This window comes from Mustela erminea, chromosome 21 (genome assembly GCF_009829155.1).
Source record: "Mustela erminea isolate mMusErm1 chromosome 21, mMusErm1.Pri, whole genome shotgun sequence".
Classification (NCBI taxonomy): Eukaryota; Metazoa; Chordata; class Mammalia; order Carnivora; family Mustelidae; genus Mustela; species Mustela erminea.
The window spans coordinates 37,372,122-37,385,772 of NC_045634.1; the positions used below are offsets into that span (position 1 = coordinate 37,372,122).

At 44.7% G+C, this 13,651-nt stretch overlaps 1 protein-coding gene across 2 annotated transcripts in view; it reads left to right on the forward strand.

Annotated features, from left to right (window-relative positions):
- CSMD1 (CUB and Sushi multiple domains 1) overlaps positions 1-13,651 on the forward strand; it is a 1,941,062-nt gene that overhangs the window by 1,595,609 nt on the left and 331,802 nt on the right. For both annotated transcript variants that reach the window (XM_032328946.1, XM_032328947.1), the window contains 2 exons: positions 8,445-8,614; positions 12,882-13,038. In XM_032328946.1, the coding sequence (XP_032184837.1) occupies positions 8,445-8,614; positions 12,882-13,038 (327 nt within the window). The remainder of the gene's footprint in view (positions 1-8,444; positions 8,615-12,881; positions 13,039-13,651) is intronic.

A 13,651-nucleotide genomic window follows, 5' to 3' on the forward strand; every position in this document is an offset into this window, starting at 1 on the left:
TCAAAATTCAAGAGAAATGATCTTTTTGTTCGCATTTATTCATTTTAGGGCTATTTCCACCTAATTATTTATTTAGGATACTGGAAATAACATTATTCTGCACTCCACATGCATAACAAACTGTGCAAGCCCTTTCTTGTGCCCCTTTTATATTACATTATGTGGATATCACTCAATATATGTCTTTTTTCTCCTTACAAGTTAAAGAAAAAGGTACTCAATTGGTCTAAGTAAAAATGAAGGTTTACTGGCAATATGACTAAATAATCATAAATTGGGACAGCCTCAGGGGAGGTTTGATCAAGGACTTGACTTTGTGACTGAAGCCTTGTTATCTGTGTTATCTCTCCTGTTATCTCTCAACCTGGGTGCTGGCTTTATCCGCAGGCTCCACATGCCCCTGGGGAAGCACTGGGCAGCAGCCTGCTCTCCCCAGGGGGCTTCCTCAGACCAGGCTCTTACTTCGGCATATAGTGCTGTAATACCAACATCACGCTGTCCCGTGAAACGGCTTTCCCAGAATGGCTTCTGGATTGCCTCTGATTGACCCAAATAGAGTCACGTGCCTGTTTCTGACCAATCACTAACCAGGACAGTTTTGGTTATCTTAGGATATTTAGGGACCATCATGCATAGGTGTTGGAGAATGAGGAAAAGCACATATTTTATGATATTTGTGATATTTTGTGACATCTTGTTGGGGGAAAAAACAAAAACAAAAACAAAAACCTAGGCAGAGGAGAGCAGACATGATTCAAATGGGTATGTACTAGAATTCCCTAATCTAATGTTGCATCTATGAACAGTTTTGAACACAAAATTTTCTCAGGCAGAGTGTGATAAGCTTTTATTTCTTCATCTGATCAATTACCAAATAATATCTGCTCAGAGAATTAAAAAAAAATCAATGAAAGCAAGAGTTATCCTACTGTGGAATATCTGCATTAATTCTATTTTTTAGACCAAGTGTCCTTGGATGGAATAAAATGGGGAAAAAAATTGACGGTGTTAGCCTAAATTGTATAATGGATTACAAATATTTCAGAGACCATAGTAGAACAAAATAGCTTGCCTGTATTTTGATAAACTAAATTTAACTCTAAATCTTTTGACCAATTCTATCTAAATATTATATTCCTATGCCAACCAGTCTGTTGTTTCCATTTATTTCTTTAATTCTTAGTTTAAAACTTTGAAACAAAATTAAAAACTGAAACTAATATCTGTTGAGTCTTAAAAGTTGACTCAATAATAGAATTAAATTAAGGAAATAAAGGTTTGTAGGACAATAAATAGATTAAAATTTGGATCAGCATTATATGCAACTCATATATTCTTTGTAAAAATAAGATTGCAAATTAAAAAAATATATATATATGTAATAGAGTTCATATTTGCAGACTCTATAAACAGTAAGACTTCATATACATAGTCATATATACATATATATGTGTGTGTGTATATATATGTATAATGATTCCATTTACTGATTTGTTCTTATTTAAGAACCAAAATATTGTTGGTTTAAATAGAAAGGAAGTAGGTTTTCTGCCTCCCTTTCATAGTCAAGCTACTTTCAGTGTCTGTGCTCTTCAAACAGTTCTCTCAAAGCATATATACATGTGTTAATTAATGTAAAATAATCAACCTACAATTTCAAAATGTTCTCAAAGACCCCCACTGCAATTTCCACAAAACTTGAATGACTACCACCAAACACCTTCACATCCAGCCACTTTGTTAAGAAAGTCCCCTCCCTGTGGCATGGGAGACACTGGGCTTCCTCTCTACTACTTAAGGGCAAGTCGGGCAAAGAGACTTGAATCCCCAAGCTTCTTATGTGCATAAGGAGCACAGACTCTGCTGTGGGCAGTGGCCTTCCAGCCTCCAGAGCTGTGAGGAGTGCATGCCTGTCATTCAAGCCCTGGCTGGGGTGTTGGGTTGGGGTAGCCTGAGCTGAATAAGGTTGGCCTCACAGGTAGATACTTTTCACAGAATTTATGGAAAATCAATTGGCTTCTTTCTATTATGTTAATTTATTTTTAATTAGTTCATTTCCATTACAAAAGTCTAAATGACAATCCGATTTTAATTATATTTTCAGTAGGTGCTTAATAAAAAGAACCAATGATTCATCTGAAGGAAAATGATATCTATTCATCTTAAAGTAATTTTAAATGGATTATTGAAAGAACTTAAAATTGATACATTTAATTGGTCCAGTAATGGAGATTAACAATAGATTCTTTCAACCAAGTTCACATATTTTTGAAATTCTAATGATTTAAATTTTATAATATTCTGACCTCTGGCTTTTTACAGTTAGTGTCTTATTTTCTTTAATTATTTCCTATGGGATAGCGTCCCAGGGCTTAGTGGGGAGAGAGCCATGACATTTTATTTGCTCTGCCATTACTTACTTTGATTTTCCAGGGTGTCCGTCTGGATCAGGAAATCTAGAATTTGCGTTACAAGGCCACCTTCACAACACTACCTCCTTTCTGTTTTCTTCTAGAGTCTTTAAGTCTCATTGCTTTCTCTTAGGCTGTTTCTTCTTCTGCAAAGTGCCCTTCCTCAGGACACCGACGTGCTCTGCACTGTTCAGAGCCTCTGACCTTGGTTCTGTGAAGCCAACACAGTCCCGGGGATCTGGCCAAGTCTGTTTGCAGCCAGAGTGCCCACAGTTGTCTTAGATGAACCCCTACCTCATTCATGTCCATGAACCCCATAAACAGCCTGTCTGTCTCACACCCAGACTGTCCATGTGTCCTAGCGCCATGTCCCCACCCACATCTCCCACTAGACCTTTGCTGTTGCCAACCCTGTTACAACACCAAATAATTGAGTAATGAACCAAGGCTCTCAAAATAAAAAGACAAATCACGTTCCACCTTTAAGATGTCATTTTCTTATTGGTCTTGACATAAAAATCAGAAAACAACAGCAACAACCACACATATTCACTGCAGTAGTGCCAACCAAAACACACAATTGTTTAAACTTGAAGAAAAAGGTAAAAGTCATGATTTAAAGAGGAAAAAAAAATATGATTATATGACAGTCTGTTTGAAAGTCTTTGAAGAATGTAAAACAATACAAGTATATATGAAAATAGTTCATCGTATGTAAATATATAAAATGAAACACTGCCCTGAAATAGATTTTTAAAATCTATTTGTTTGTATATTGTACTGGCAATTTCATGCCCTCAGAGAAAAATTCACTTGAAAGATTGTCTTTAGGTGCTACACCAAACTCCTCTAGAAAAATGAAAGTCTGTCCCTGGCCATGTTGCTTTTGATTCAGTTACAGATGTATATAAAATAAAGGAATTATTGTTGGATGTTTGCTTAGAAATTTCCCTCCTGTCTTGGGCAGAGAAACAGTTGCTCTGAAACTAGGGGGATGTTATTTTTCAGGGGGAGGAAGAAGTGACATGCAGGAGTGCGGTGGGTGTCGGCTTCTGTGCCATCTTTCAACAACCTCGCTTGTCTGTGAAGGGTCACCAGTCACAATGGCCAAGTAATTCCTCCGATCTGTTATCCCCACAGAGTGCACTTAATTTGCACCACTTATATATCTGCCTTAAAACAACATCCCAGCATCCAAATCCTAATAAAAGGATATGCAAGCGGAGCTCCTGGGTGGCTCAGTCGGTTAGGTGTCTGACTTTTGCTCACAGATCAGGTCTTGATCTCAGGGTCCTGAGTTCAAGCCTTACATCGGGCTCCATGCTGGGTATGGAGCCTACTATAAAAGATATGTAAAATTACAAAATTATATCTTTAGATTTAATAGTTTTTTTTCCCTTCTCATGTCTCAGATGCCAAAATGCCCTTTCTAGTCCTCCCTTATTATGTGAAACAAGTACCTGTGTGGTTAATATCTTAAATGCTAATGTGAAAACAAATACCTCTGCTTAATTGATCACCTGTTGCTCCAAATAAAAGTTCCCACAGATGTACTGCCATCTACGGCAAATCCATGCCATCTACGTGTCACTGTGGCTATAATTAATAATACTATGAATAATTAACCATGAAGTGTTTCATCATTAATTAGGATAAGAAAAAGGCACGATTCTATTCCTAAGTACAGAGAGTTTATATCAAATCAATAATTGATCTGCACTTGTTGTGTGACCTTGGGAAAAGCCCCTGGTTTTCAAACCATTCTGTTTCAGTTTCCTCACCTATATAACGCAGTTTAATGAACCTGTTAGACAAGGTTACCATGAGGATTTCATGGGTCCCTATAGATGAAGAACTTTAAAAAAAGTGTGTGACACACACTACAGGGATTAGAATTCACACATCAGCCTTGTCATGATAGAGTGTCACCTTTGAAAAAGGGTACTTCTGCCGAGTCTGTCCGATTCCGTGTGGCAGATCTGTGGAGGGAAAGACAGGAGCAGAAGCAGGGTCATGTGAGACCAGAGAAAGGGTTTCCAGCCGTAGTGAGCACAAGAGAACAAACCCTCGCCACAAATGCAGAGCCCCAGAGAGAGCCGGTAGTCGGAGACAGCAGCGCAGCGCTGCCTTCAGGGGTGGGAGAAACCCAGCCAGTCGATTCTCCGGGGCTTTGCTTTCCTCCGGGAATGCCCCCGAAGACAAGTCACGACTGCGCTTACGCATCTCCACGGTTACCTGATAGTGGCAAAGCTCTCGTTCCACACTTGGGTTCTAGACTTACCACTGTGTTCAGTTAATTGCCCCTTGTGTGTTCCAGCCCTCCCTCCATCTTCCTGACCTCATTCAGTCAGGAAGGAAGACCACGGCTCTCCTGATGACCAGATGGTGACCGGGGTGGGGGCCCGGACCCTCACTATCCCGTTCACCCCCAGCCCACCCCCAGCGAGGTTTGACTCGGGACTGCCTGTGTTGGCAGAGGACGTGCAACGCACACGGAGCTAATGGACTTGATACGTGCGAACGCAGGCTGAACCCGAGTAAACCCAACTGGTTATCACAGCCAGAAAAAGTGCTTCTTCAGATGTTTCCCTTACACTAAAAATAATCTATTTGCCACTCTATCAGTATTTTCCCATCTTCCACTGAAAGACTTTTCCCCCCCAAACTTATAAAGTAATGGATAGAAGGGCTTACGTTTGATTTTTGAGAAGCTCATTTTATTGATCACTGTCAAATTCAATTTTAAATAACAATTCTTGATATGTGTGACTAGGTTTTATATTCCAGTTATCAGAATTAAATTGAGCTTCTTTTTTAAATTCCTTATAAGTCTGATACATTTACCAAGTTTGACCCTCCCCCCAACTAGAGCAGCCAAAGAAGGATACTCTACTTTGATGTTTTCATGTTCTTTCTGTTTATTTTGAATTCTGTGTTAAAAAAATCTTATTACTTTTAGAAATTAAAAAAGACAAAAAATATACAACAAAGCCCATGTATTATTACTATTTCCCAGGGAAATTACACACCCGAAATGCTTGTTGAATTTAATGGATAAACCCCACATGTTTTTGGGACGCCTGGGTGGCTCAGTCAGTTGAGTATCTGACTTTGATCTGAGCTCAGGTCTTGATGTCTGGGTCCTGAGCTCAAGCCCTGCATTGTGGACTGTGCTGGGCATGGACCCTACTTTAAGGGAAAAAAAAAAGAAAAGAAAAGAAAAAAATATGACTTCCCATCATTCAGAGACCACCAAGGCACAGTCCTGAGACTGAACACCCGTTTTCATATCCCGCAGGAATGATACACCACGTGCTTTCTCCCCATCTTTTTTTCTTTTCTTAAAAAATTTTTAAAAGATTATTATAATTAAATATACACATAATTATATATCAATATAATAATACAAATATGTCTATAGTTTTAAAAAATACTGTGAAACCCCACTTCCATTGTGTTGGGTCCCCATTCTCCTCCACTGTGCAGCAAAGCCCACCTTGTGTCTTCAGTTAGGGAGCCATAAGGGGGAGGTGAGCTGGCTCTTGTGTCTTTTCCTCCTGGACTTTCTCCCTACCCTTCTACGGGGGCCTGTATGAGACCCAAGTGCACAGATCCACAGGAGCTGATCTGAACTCTTAAGTTTCTTCCGGCACGCAGGCTAGGGGATCATGCTAGAGGTGTGGCTGGTTGTATTAATTGTTAGGAGAGGACGGAGATGTCTGAGAAAATCACAATTATGAAAATGGGTACACACACGACGTCCAGCCGAGTTGCAGGACACCACGCAAAACGAACACCGCGAGCCCTCACCCTCCCCGCCCCACTGCATGTGTCCACTTTCCCACGCGAGCCCTCACCCTCCCCGCCCCACTGCATGCGTCCACTTTCCCACGTGAGCCCTCACCCTCCCCGCCCCACTGCATGCGTCCACTTTCCCACGTGAGCCCTCACCCTCCCCGCCCCACTGCATGCGTCCACTTTCCCACGTGAGCCCTCACCCTCCCCGCCCCACTGCATGCGTCCACTTTCCCACGCGAGCCCTCACCCTCCCCGCCCCACTGCATGCGTCCACTTTCCCACGTGAGCCCTCACCCTCCCCGCCCCACTGCATGCGTCCACTTTCCCACGCGAGTCCTCACCCTCCCCGCCCCACTGCATGCGTCCACTTTCCCACGCGAGCCCTCACCCTCCCCGCCCCACTGCATGCGTCCACTTTCCCACGCGAGCCCTCACCCCCCCCGCCCCACTGCATGCGTCCACTTTCCCACGCGAGCCCTCACCCTCCCCGCCCCACTGCATGTGTCCACTTTCCCACGCGAGCCCTCACCCTCCCCGCCCCACTGCATGCGTCCACTTTCCCACGCGAGCCCTCACCCTCCCCGCCCCACTGCATGCGTCCACTTTCCCACGTGAGCCCTCACCCTCCCCGCCCCACTGCATGCGTCCACTTTCCCACGTGAGCCCTCACCCTCCCCGCCCCACTGCATGCGTCCACTTTCCCACGCGAGCCCTCACCCTCCCCGCCCCACTGCATGCGTCCACTTTCCCACGCGAGCCCTCACCCTCCCCGCCCCACTGCATGCGTCCACTTTCCCACGTGAGCCCTCACCCTCCCCGCCCCACTGCATGCGTCCACTTTCCCACGCGAGTCCTCACCCTCCCCGCCCCACTGCATGCGTCCACTTTCCCACGCGAGCCCTCACCCTCCCCGCCCCACTGCATGCGTCCACTTTCCCACGCGAGCCCTCACCCTCCCCGCCCCACTGCATGCGTCCACTTTCCCACGTGAGCCCTCACCCTCCCCGCCCCACTGCATGTGTCCACTTTCCCACGCGAGCCCTCACCCTCCCCGCCCCACTGCATGCGTCCACTTTCCCACGCGAGCCCTCACCCTCCCCGCCCCACTGCATGCGTCCACTTTCCCACGCGAGCCCTCACCCTCCCCGCCCCACTGCATGTGTCCACTTTCCCACGCGAGCCCTCACCCTCCCCGCCCCACTGCATGTGTCCACTTTCCCACGGGACCATTACTGTTCCCGCTCATACTTACGCTGTTGATTTGTTTAAAATCACGGCACTTGGAGCACCGGGTGTGCGGCTTAAACAATGCGTTTTGGAACACTGAAAAATAAAGTTTTTAAAAAATCACTGCTCTTGGTACACAGTATGGCCGATAAATTATCTGGTGCTGAATCCCGTGGAGCTCTTTTATCTCACACACACACACACACACACACACACACACGTGCATGGAATCTCTGTTATTTTATGATCGTTTTGGACTGATGGACTTTAAAGCTCAAGACTTTCAGCTAAACTGTTCACTTTGAAGGTGAGCTGGGAGCTTAAGTGATTTTCTCTGAGTTGACAGACAGTGGAGAGCTATGTTTATTTTTATTTTTTTTACCTGGATTTAAGCTATTCTACGCAAGTTTGGATCTAGAAGTGAATGACCTTCTGCTTTCCTCGGGAGAAGGGGAGAAGAAGCTAACATGTACCTCCAACGAATGGTCTTTTGTTCTGGGACATAATGCAGAGAGGCTCAGGGCTGTGACATAGGAGTGGTTTTCTCTGTCATAGGTCGCCTTTCCACGTGTACAGGTTGATGCCACAAAATATGAAAGTCAGGACATTACCTTCGTACGACGGAGCCACCACACTGAAATTGGTGGAGATATTTCACGAGGTAGAAATGAGACGTGGGGAGGGCGGATTGTGACTGCCCTGTGACACAGCCAGTGAGCTTGGGCAGGGACTTTATTCTAGATCTCTCTGTGGGATTGCAGGCTGCTTCCGTGGGGCAAGAGGTATTCTGTGAAAAGAAACAAGAAATCTTGGAAATGGACGCGTGGAGGATATTTTCTGTCTAGTTGGTAAACAGTTAAAAAGAAGTCACAAATCTAAAGAACAATGTATGGATGAGAAACTTACGTTGAGACAGGAGAGGGCTGTCATGATTGTAGAACTGTTCTGTATTAAAATCAGTAATTCCACTTTTCAGTTCTTTCTTTTCTAATGTCCTATTTATTTTAGCTGAATGTGGAGCAAGTGTCAAAGGAAATGAAGGAACATTGCTGTCTCCAAATTTCCCATCGAGTTATGATAATAACCACGAGTGCATCTATAAGATAGAGACGGAAGCCGGCAAGGGGATTCACCTCAGGGCGCGGAGCTTCCAGCTGTTTGAAGGAGACATTCTAAAGGTAAAAAATCTCTTGAATGGGACTCCGTCTCTTTTCAAGGAACCGATTAAAATAAGTGTCCGTCCGTACACATAAAGATGTATGCGTGTTAACATACCAGTAGACATGCACCATGTTTCCAGCTTATTTACCCGGTTGGTCTGTGAAGGTGCTCCTCAGGGTCTGCAGCCCGGGCTCTGATCCATCTTAGTCTGGAATCCTGGATCGAACATTTGTGAGCTGCGTATCTTGGGCACAGAATTTGATGTTTGTGGTTTAGCTTCCTTGTGTGTAAGACATATGACGATACATATCTTCAGAGAATGTTTATGAGGTTTAAATAGTACACTGTTGTAGATGTTACTGGGACTGTGCTGAGCCCACGGGTGTAATTATTAAAGCTAAATTGTCTGTAGTCATCTTTGATTTTTAAATGTGCTCATGGCATCCAAAGTGATGTGATCGTGAAAGCAAGTTCAGCCAGCATGCCTAGAGCACAAAGCAGTGCTCACACAGAGAAGCCACACCAGGATGAGACACAGTATTAGTGGATGAGTCTGTGCTGTGTTTACAGGACTCAGGGCTGTGCTTGGAATGGGACCAGAAGCAAAGGCTCTGTACGTAACAGGATACAAGTACCAGAGCCTCCAGAAGACACTCTGGGCAGCAGCACCCAGCACACCTCCCACGCTGTAGATGGACTTCAGGAAAAAAGGCAGGAGAAGTGGATTCTGGGGACATTCAGGTCTAGCTTTGATCTGTGAAACCCCAGCTTTAACTGGAAAGCCCCCATAGCTCCTAAAGCTTCTAGCAATAGTCCCCACCTCTCCTATAACTTCAAGAAAACTGAGGCCCTTTCAGGGTCTGGGGCCAGGGAGGAGACATTTGGAGAGCAAGCACGCACCAAGACAGGCATCCGACGAATGCCAGATACTACCCGATCTGTCTCCTTGCTCGGTCCAGTGAGGAACAAGCGACTGACCCAGATCACACAGCTGAGTTGTGCTGAAAGAGAGAGAGACACTTGTCCCTCCCTTTGTGAAGTTCTTGGGTTTTCCACTTATGTTGACCTCTGCATGGACTCACATGCTGACACCTCTCAGGGTCAGGGGAGTCCATGCAGCTCAAGCTGCAGGCAGTAGGAACAGATTCAAAGAGTCCCCAAAGGAAATATCAGTAATCCCCTGTTTGTCACCCATTTCCACCATGGTTAAAGAGGGACTCTCCAGGACCGCACCGGACTGCGTGAGCTGTTGCGCGCAAGCTCAAGAGGTACTTAAAGCCTGGGTGGGGCTTCCTCCCTCCTAAGCCCAGCTTGACGAGTTCAGTGTCGTCGCTGAGCAGAGTGGCTTCGTTCCCGTCGTCCTTCTGTCGTAGCCGTCCTCCCCAAGCTCGCGCTGACATTGTGAAGCTCTGTAATGAAGCAGTGATTTTCAGGCAGGAAACTAGTACGTTCTCACTGACCTAAAAAATAAAAACATAAACTTGTTTCATAAGTAACCATTTTCTGGTCCTTTGATAACCTTAAATTTAGAAGTCAGTAAGCCTTTAGAGAAAACTTTCAGGTAACTGTTAAGTGCAGTTGGTGCAGGTGAATGACTCGGAGATACTGCACGTTGGTAGATATTACTGCCGTGGGAGGGGGGATGTTCATCCGTGATATCTGCAGTTTAAAGCTGCTGGTTATAACAAAAAGAAAGACAGAAACCTGGCTTATCCCACTTAATTGCATAGAAACCATCAATCATCTAAAATACCTAAGTGTCTTGCGAGCATATATTTTATTGAATATGAGAATAAATATCTCAGTGTTGAAAACACTTCAAGTGGGATTATCTTATTTTTTAGCTTTGAACACTGTTCACACTGCTTCCTCGTATACAGTCTGATCCGATTAGAAAGACCAAAATCTTATAGACATATTTTCATGCACAAAAACATGCGGTTTTCATGCTTCATATGGAAAGAAAAATCATGGAAAGGAAATACAGCTTGAATGAAAATGTCATGAAGGACTATGTAATGGGAAGGGAAGTGAACTTGGGATATTTGGGGTATGGCCACGGTCACACTGGCAAGGGCTCCCCAATACCTCCAGCCTTGGGGCTTCAGGTCTCACCATGAGGTCTCCTAATTCGTGAGTATCTGCTAACTGGGCTAGTCTGCTCAGAGCTTATGGCATTGATTAAATGCCAAAGCCTGAGAAGCATTTGTGATGTAAATAGTTGCAGTCCTGTATTAACATATGGCCCAAAGAGCATTTTTCTAATGCCTAAGAGGAAAGCTTTGATTCCGGGGGGCATGTAGACCAGGGCATGTAAGTGACAGGCGGTATGTGGAACTCTAATGGCTTGTTCCTAATTTAATTGCAATTAAAAGCCAAGCCTTCTGACTTCCAGTACTATCTGGGTTGACCTGTGTGATCGAAGCAAAACTTGAATCCAGATTCCACCGTGAGGGAGCTGAGAAAAGGAGGCTTGGTGTAGCGGGTGACTCTGCCTTCCTGACGTTCGCGCCGGCTCCTTGCCGGTGATGTCCACAAACAGGACAGAATTTGTTAGTGGTTGTTGTAGTTTGGAGGATGCCGGGAGTTGGCTGCAGTCCAGATGACCTTCGTCATCGGTGCCGAGCTCCCGGCCAGGCCGGCGGAGGCGACTCAGGCACAGTGCTTCAGAACTCCAAGGATGGAGCTCACGGGACTGTTTTCTTGCCCGAATGCTCCTCAGTTCTGTGGGTTTCTGCGGCTTGCAGAGAATTGTGTGGTACGTGGAGTTCCATGAGACCTTTCTGGGAAGGCTTGGACGTTTTCTTTCTGAGCCGGATTCCTCTGGGTTTAAAACTCATTAAAGTCTGGGTGTCACCGACCTTGTCCGACACATCCCCATATTAAACCAGGCGGGTGATGCTCTTCCCAGCGGGCGCCAGTGGCTGGACGGATCGTAACTCACCCAACCCCACTCTTCTAGCATCTGCTCCTTTAACTGGGAAAAAAATGAAGCGATAACTTACAGAGCTGACTTTTCCAAACGCATTGTCTTCTTTCCGGATCCGTATGTGTGCGAGTCCGTTGACGGCGGTTCTGGTTATACACAGACTCAGAGCGAGCGAAGGCAAGACAAGTGCGAATCGATCCCTGTGAGAAGGAAGACAGTGGGACTAAATAGGTATTAAAGGAGTCTGCTGAGTCTTCTGTGCCCTTTATTTAGTTACAATTTTTTAAATCAAGAAAAAAGGGGTGTTTTCTCATGTGGTACACATGCACGCTATCTTCCAGGAGTCCCTCGCCTGCACCAGTGTGGTTCCTGGCTATGAACTACTGCAGTAGTTCAAAGAGGCAAACGGATTAACTATCCCACTATGCGTTCTAGTCTTGATAGTTTCCTAGGGGCTTCGGGGACCCTCAGCACTGAATCCTTCCTGAAAGCAAACGCGGTCAATCCTGGCCTTAGCAGGAAGCACACACGGCCACACCCTAAGCTCACGCAGCCCCCACTGAGGAAGCGTGACTGGTGCTCATCCACGCTCGGGGCGGTCTACCGTGGGGAAACTTGGGCACCGCCCAGAATGCCCCCCTCCGCTACCCCTCACGTCCTGCTAAAGCAAGCCTAACTGCCTTCCAAATACTTGTGTAAGCATGCCTGCTTACAACCACCTAGGAAGGTAGAGTCCAGTACAGAGTGTTTCAGAGCAAGGCCCTGTGTGTCTGTGACGTTATTACATGATGGGATTCTATTTCAACTAATTCAAGACTCAAGTTGCCTCCAGCTCAAAGGCTGCAGAATGTGACTGGATCCCCACGTCCTGCTTGTCTTGTATCACACTCGGGTAGGAGAGCGCAGGGAGAGATGAGATGTCTGGTGACTTACAGGATAGTTCAGAGACCACGTCATCCCTAAAATAGCATAGGTCCCTTCAGGCTTGGAAGTAGATTCCGAGGGAGGAGGACAAAGGGAAATAATGGAACTTGGAAATATTATAAGAATGTTTACAATATTTTATATATAATATAAATAATATTTATAAGAAATAGATATTTCTTTAATTTAAGTAAAATAGGAAGAATGCCCAAAGTGATCAGGATAGAATGAAGGGACCACAAATGAGCTCTTTTTTTCTTTAATGTGGACGGTAAAGGTAAAACTTAGAGAAAAAGACGGTGTCTCAATGTCACGCATTCAGCTTCCACTGAGCCGTCAGCCTTTCCCAAGTGCCACACAAAGTCACGTCTCTGAAGATTTGGATGTCCCGTTGGCATCGCTAACATACGAACGTGACGACTTCTCCGCAGGTGTACGACGGAAGAGACAGTTCGTCCCGTCCGCTGGGAGCCTTCACCAAGAATGAGCTCATGGGGCTGGTCCTCAACAGCACGTCTAACCACCTGTGGCTTGAGTTCAACACCAACGGGTCAGACACCGACCAGGGCTTCCAGCTCACCTATACGAGTAAGTAGCATAGGACAAAGCATTGCATTTCGTTTTATTTTCTCGGGATGTGTCTATGCCTTAGCACTTTTTTTTTTTTTTTAATTTAGCTGATAAATTTTAAATACTGATTCTTTTTACTCTCCTCTGGTCTCTCTACTGTGTTTCGGATTGCTGTTTAATTCTTAATTGAGACATGTTTCCAGAAGTGATAGTTTGAGATTTATTGTCTTGGAAGTATTAATATTTTCATAAGATAATGGCTGTACCTGAAAAGAAAATATCATGACATTTAAGAGCTCCCAGGCTTAAAAAATGCTGATTATGATGTAGTGCACAATGACAGAGAGTCGTATATGTGTATCTGAAAGATTTAGAGTGAATGTTTGATGTAATTAACAGGAACAATCTTGGATCGCCTAACTTATGTCAATACTTCACTATTATATCTATTTATCTATTAACATGATATAGTAGCATCTATATATTATCGAACATAAACTGCATGTGTGTAACATATATTGTCATGGGTACATATAAATACACATGTTCCATGTCATAATATAAAACAACCCTGTGTACCAAGCTCGCTCTTAGCACCACTGATGTCCTAAACATAAAAATTTCCAGTATT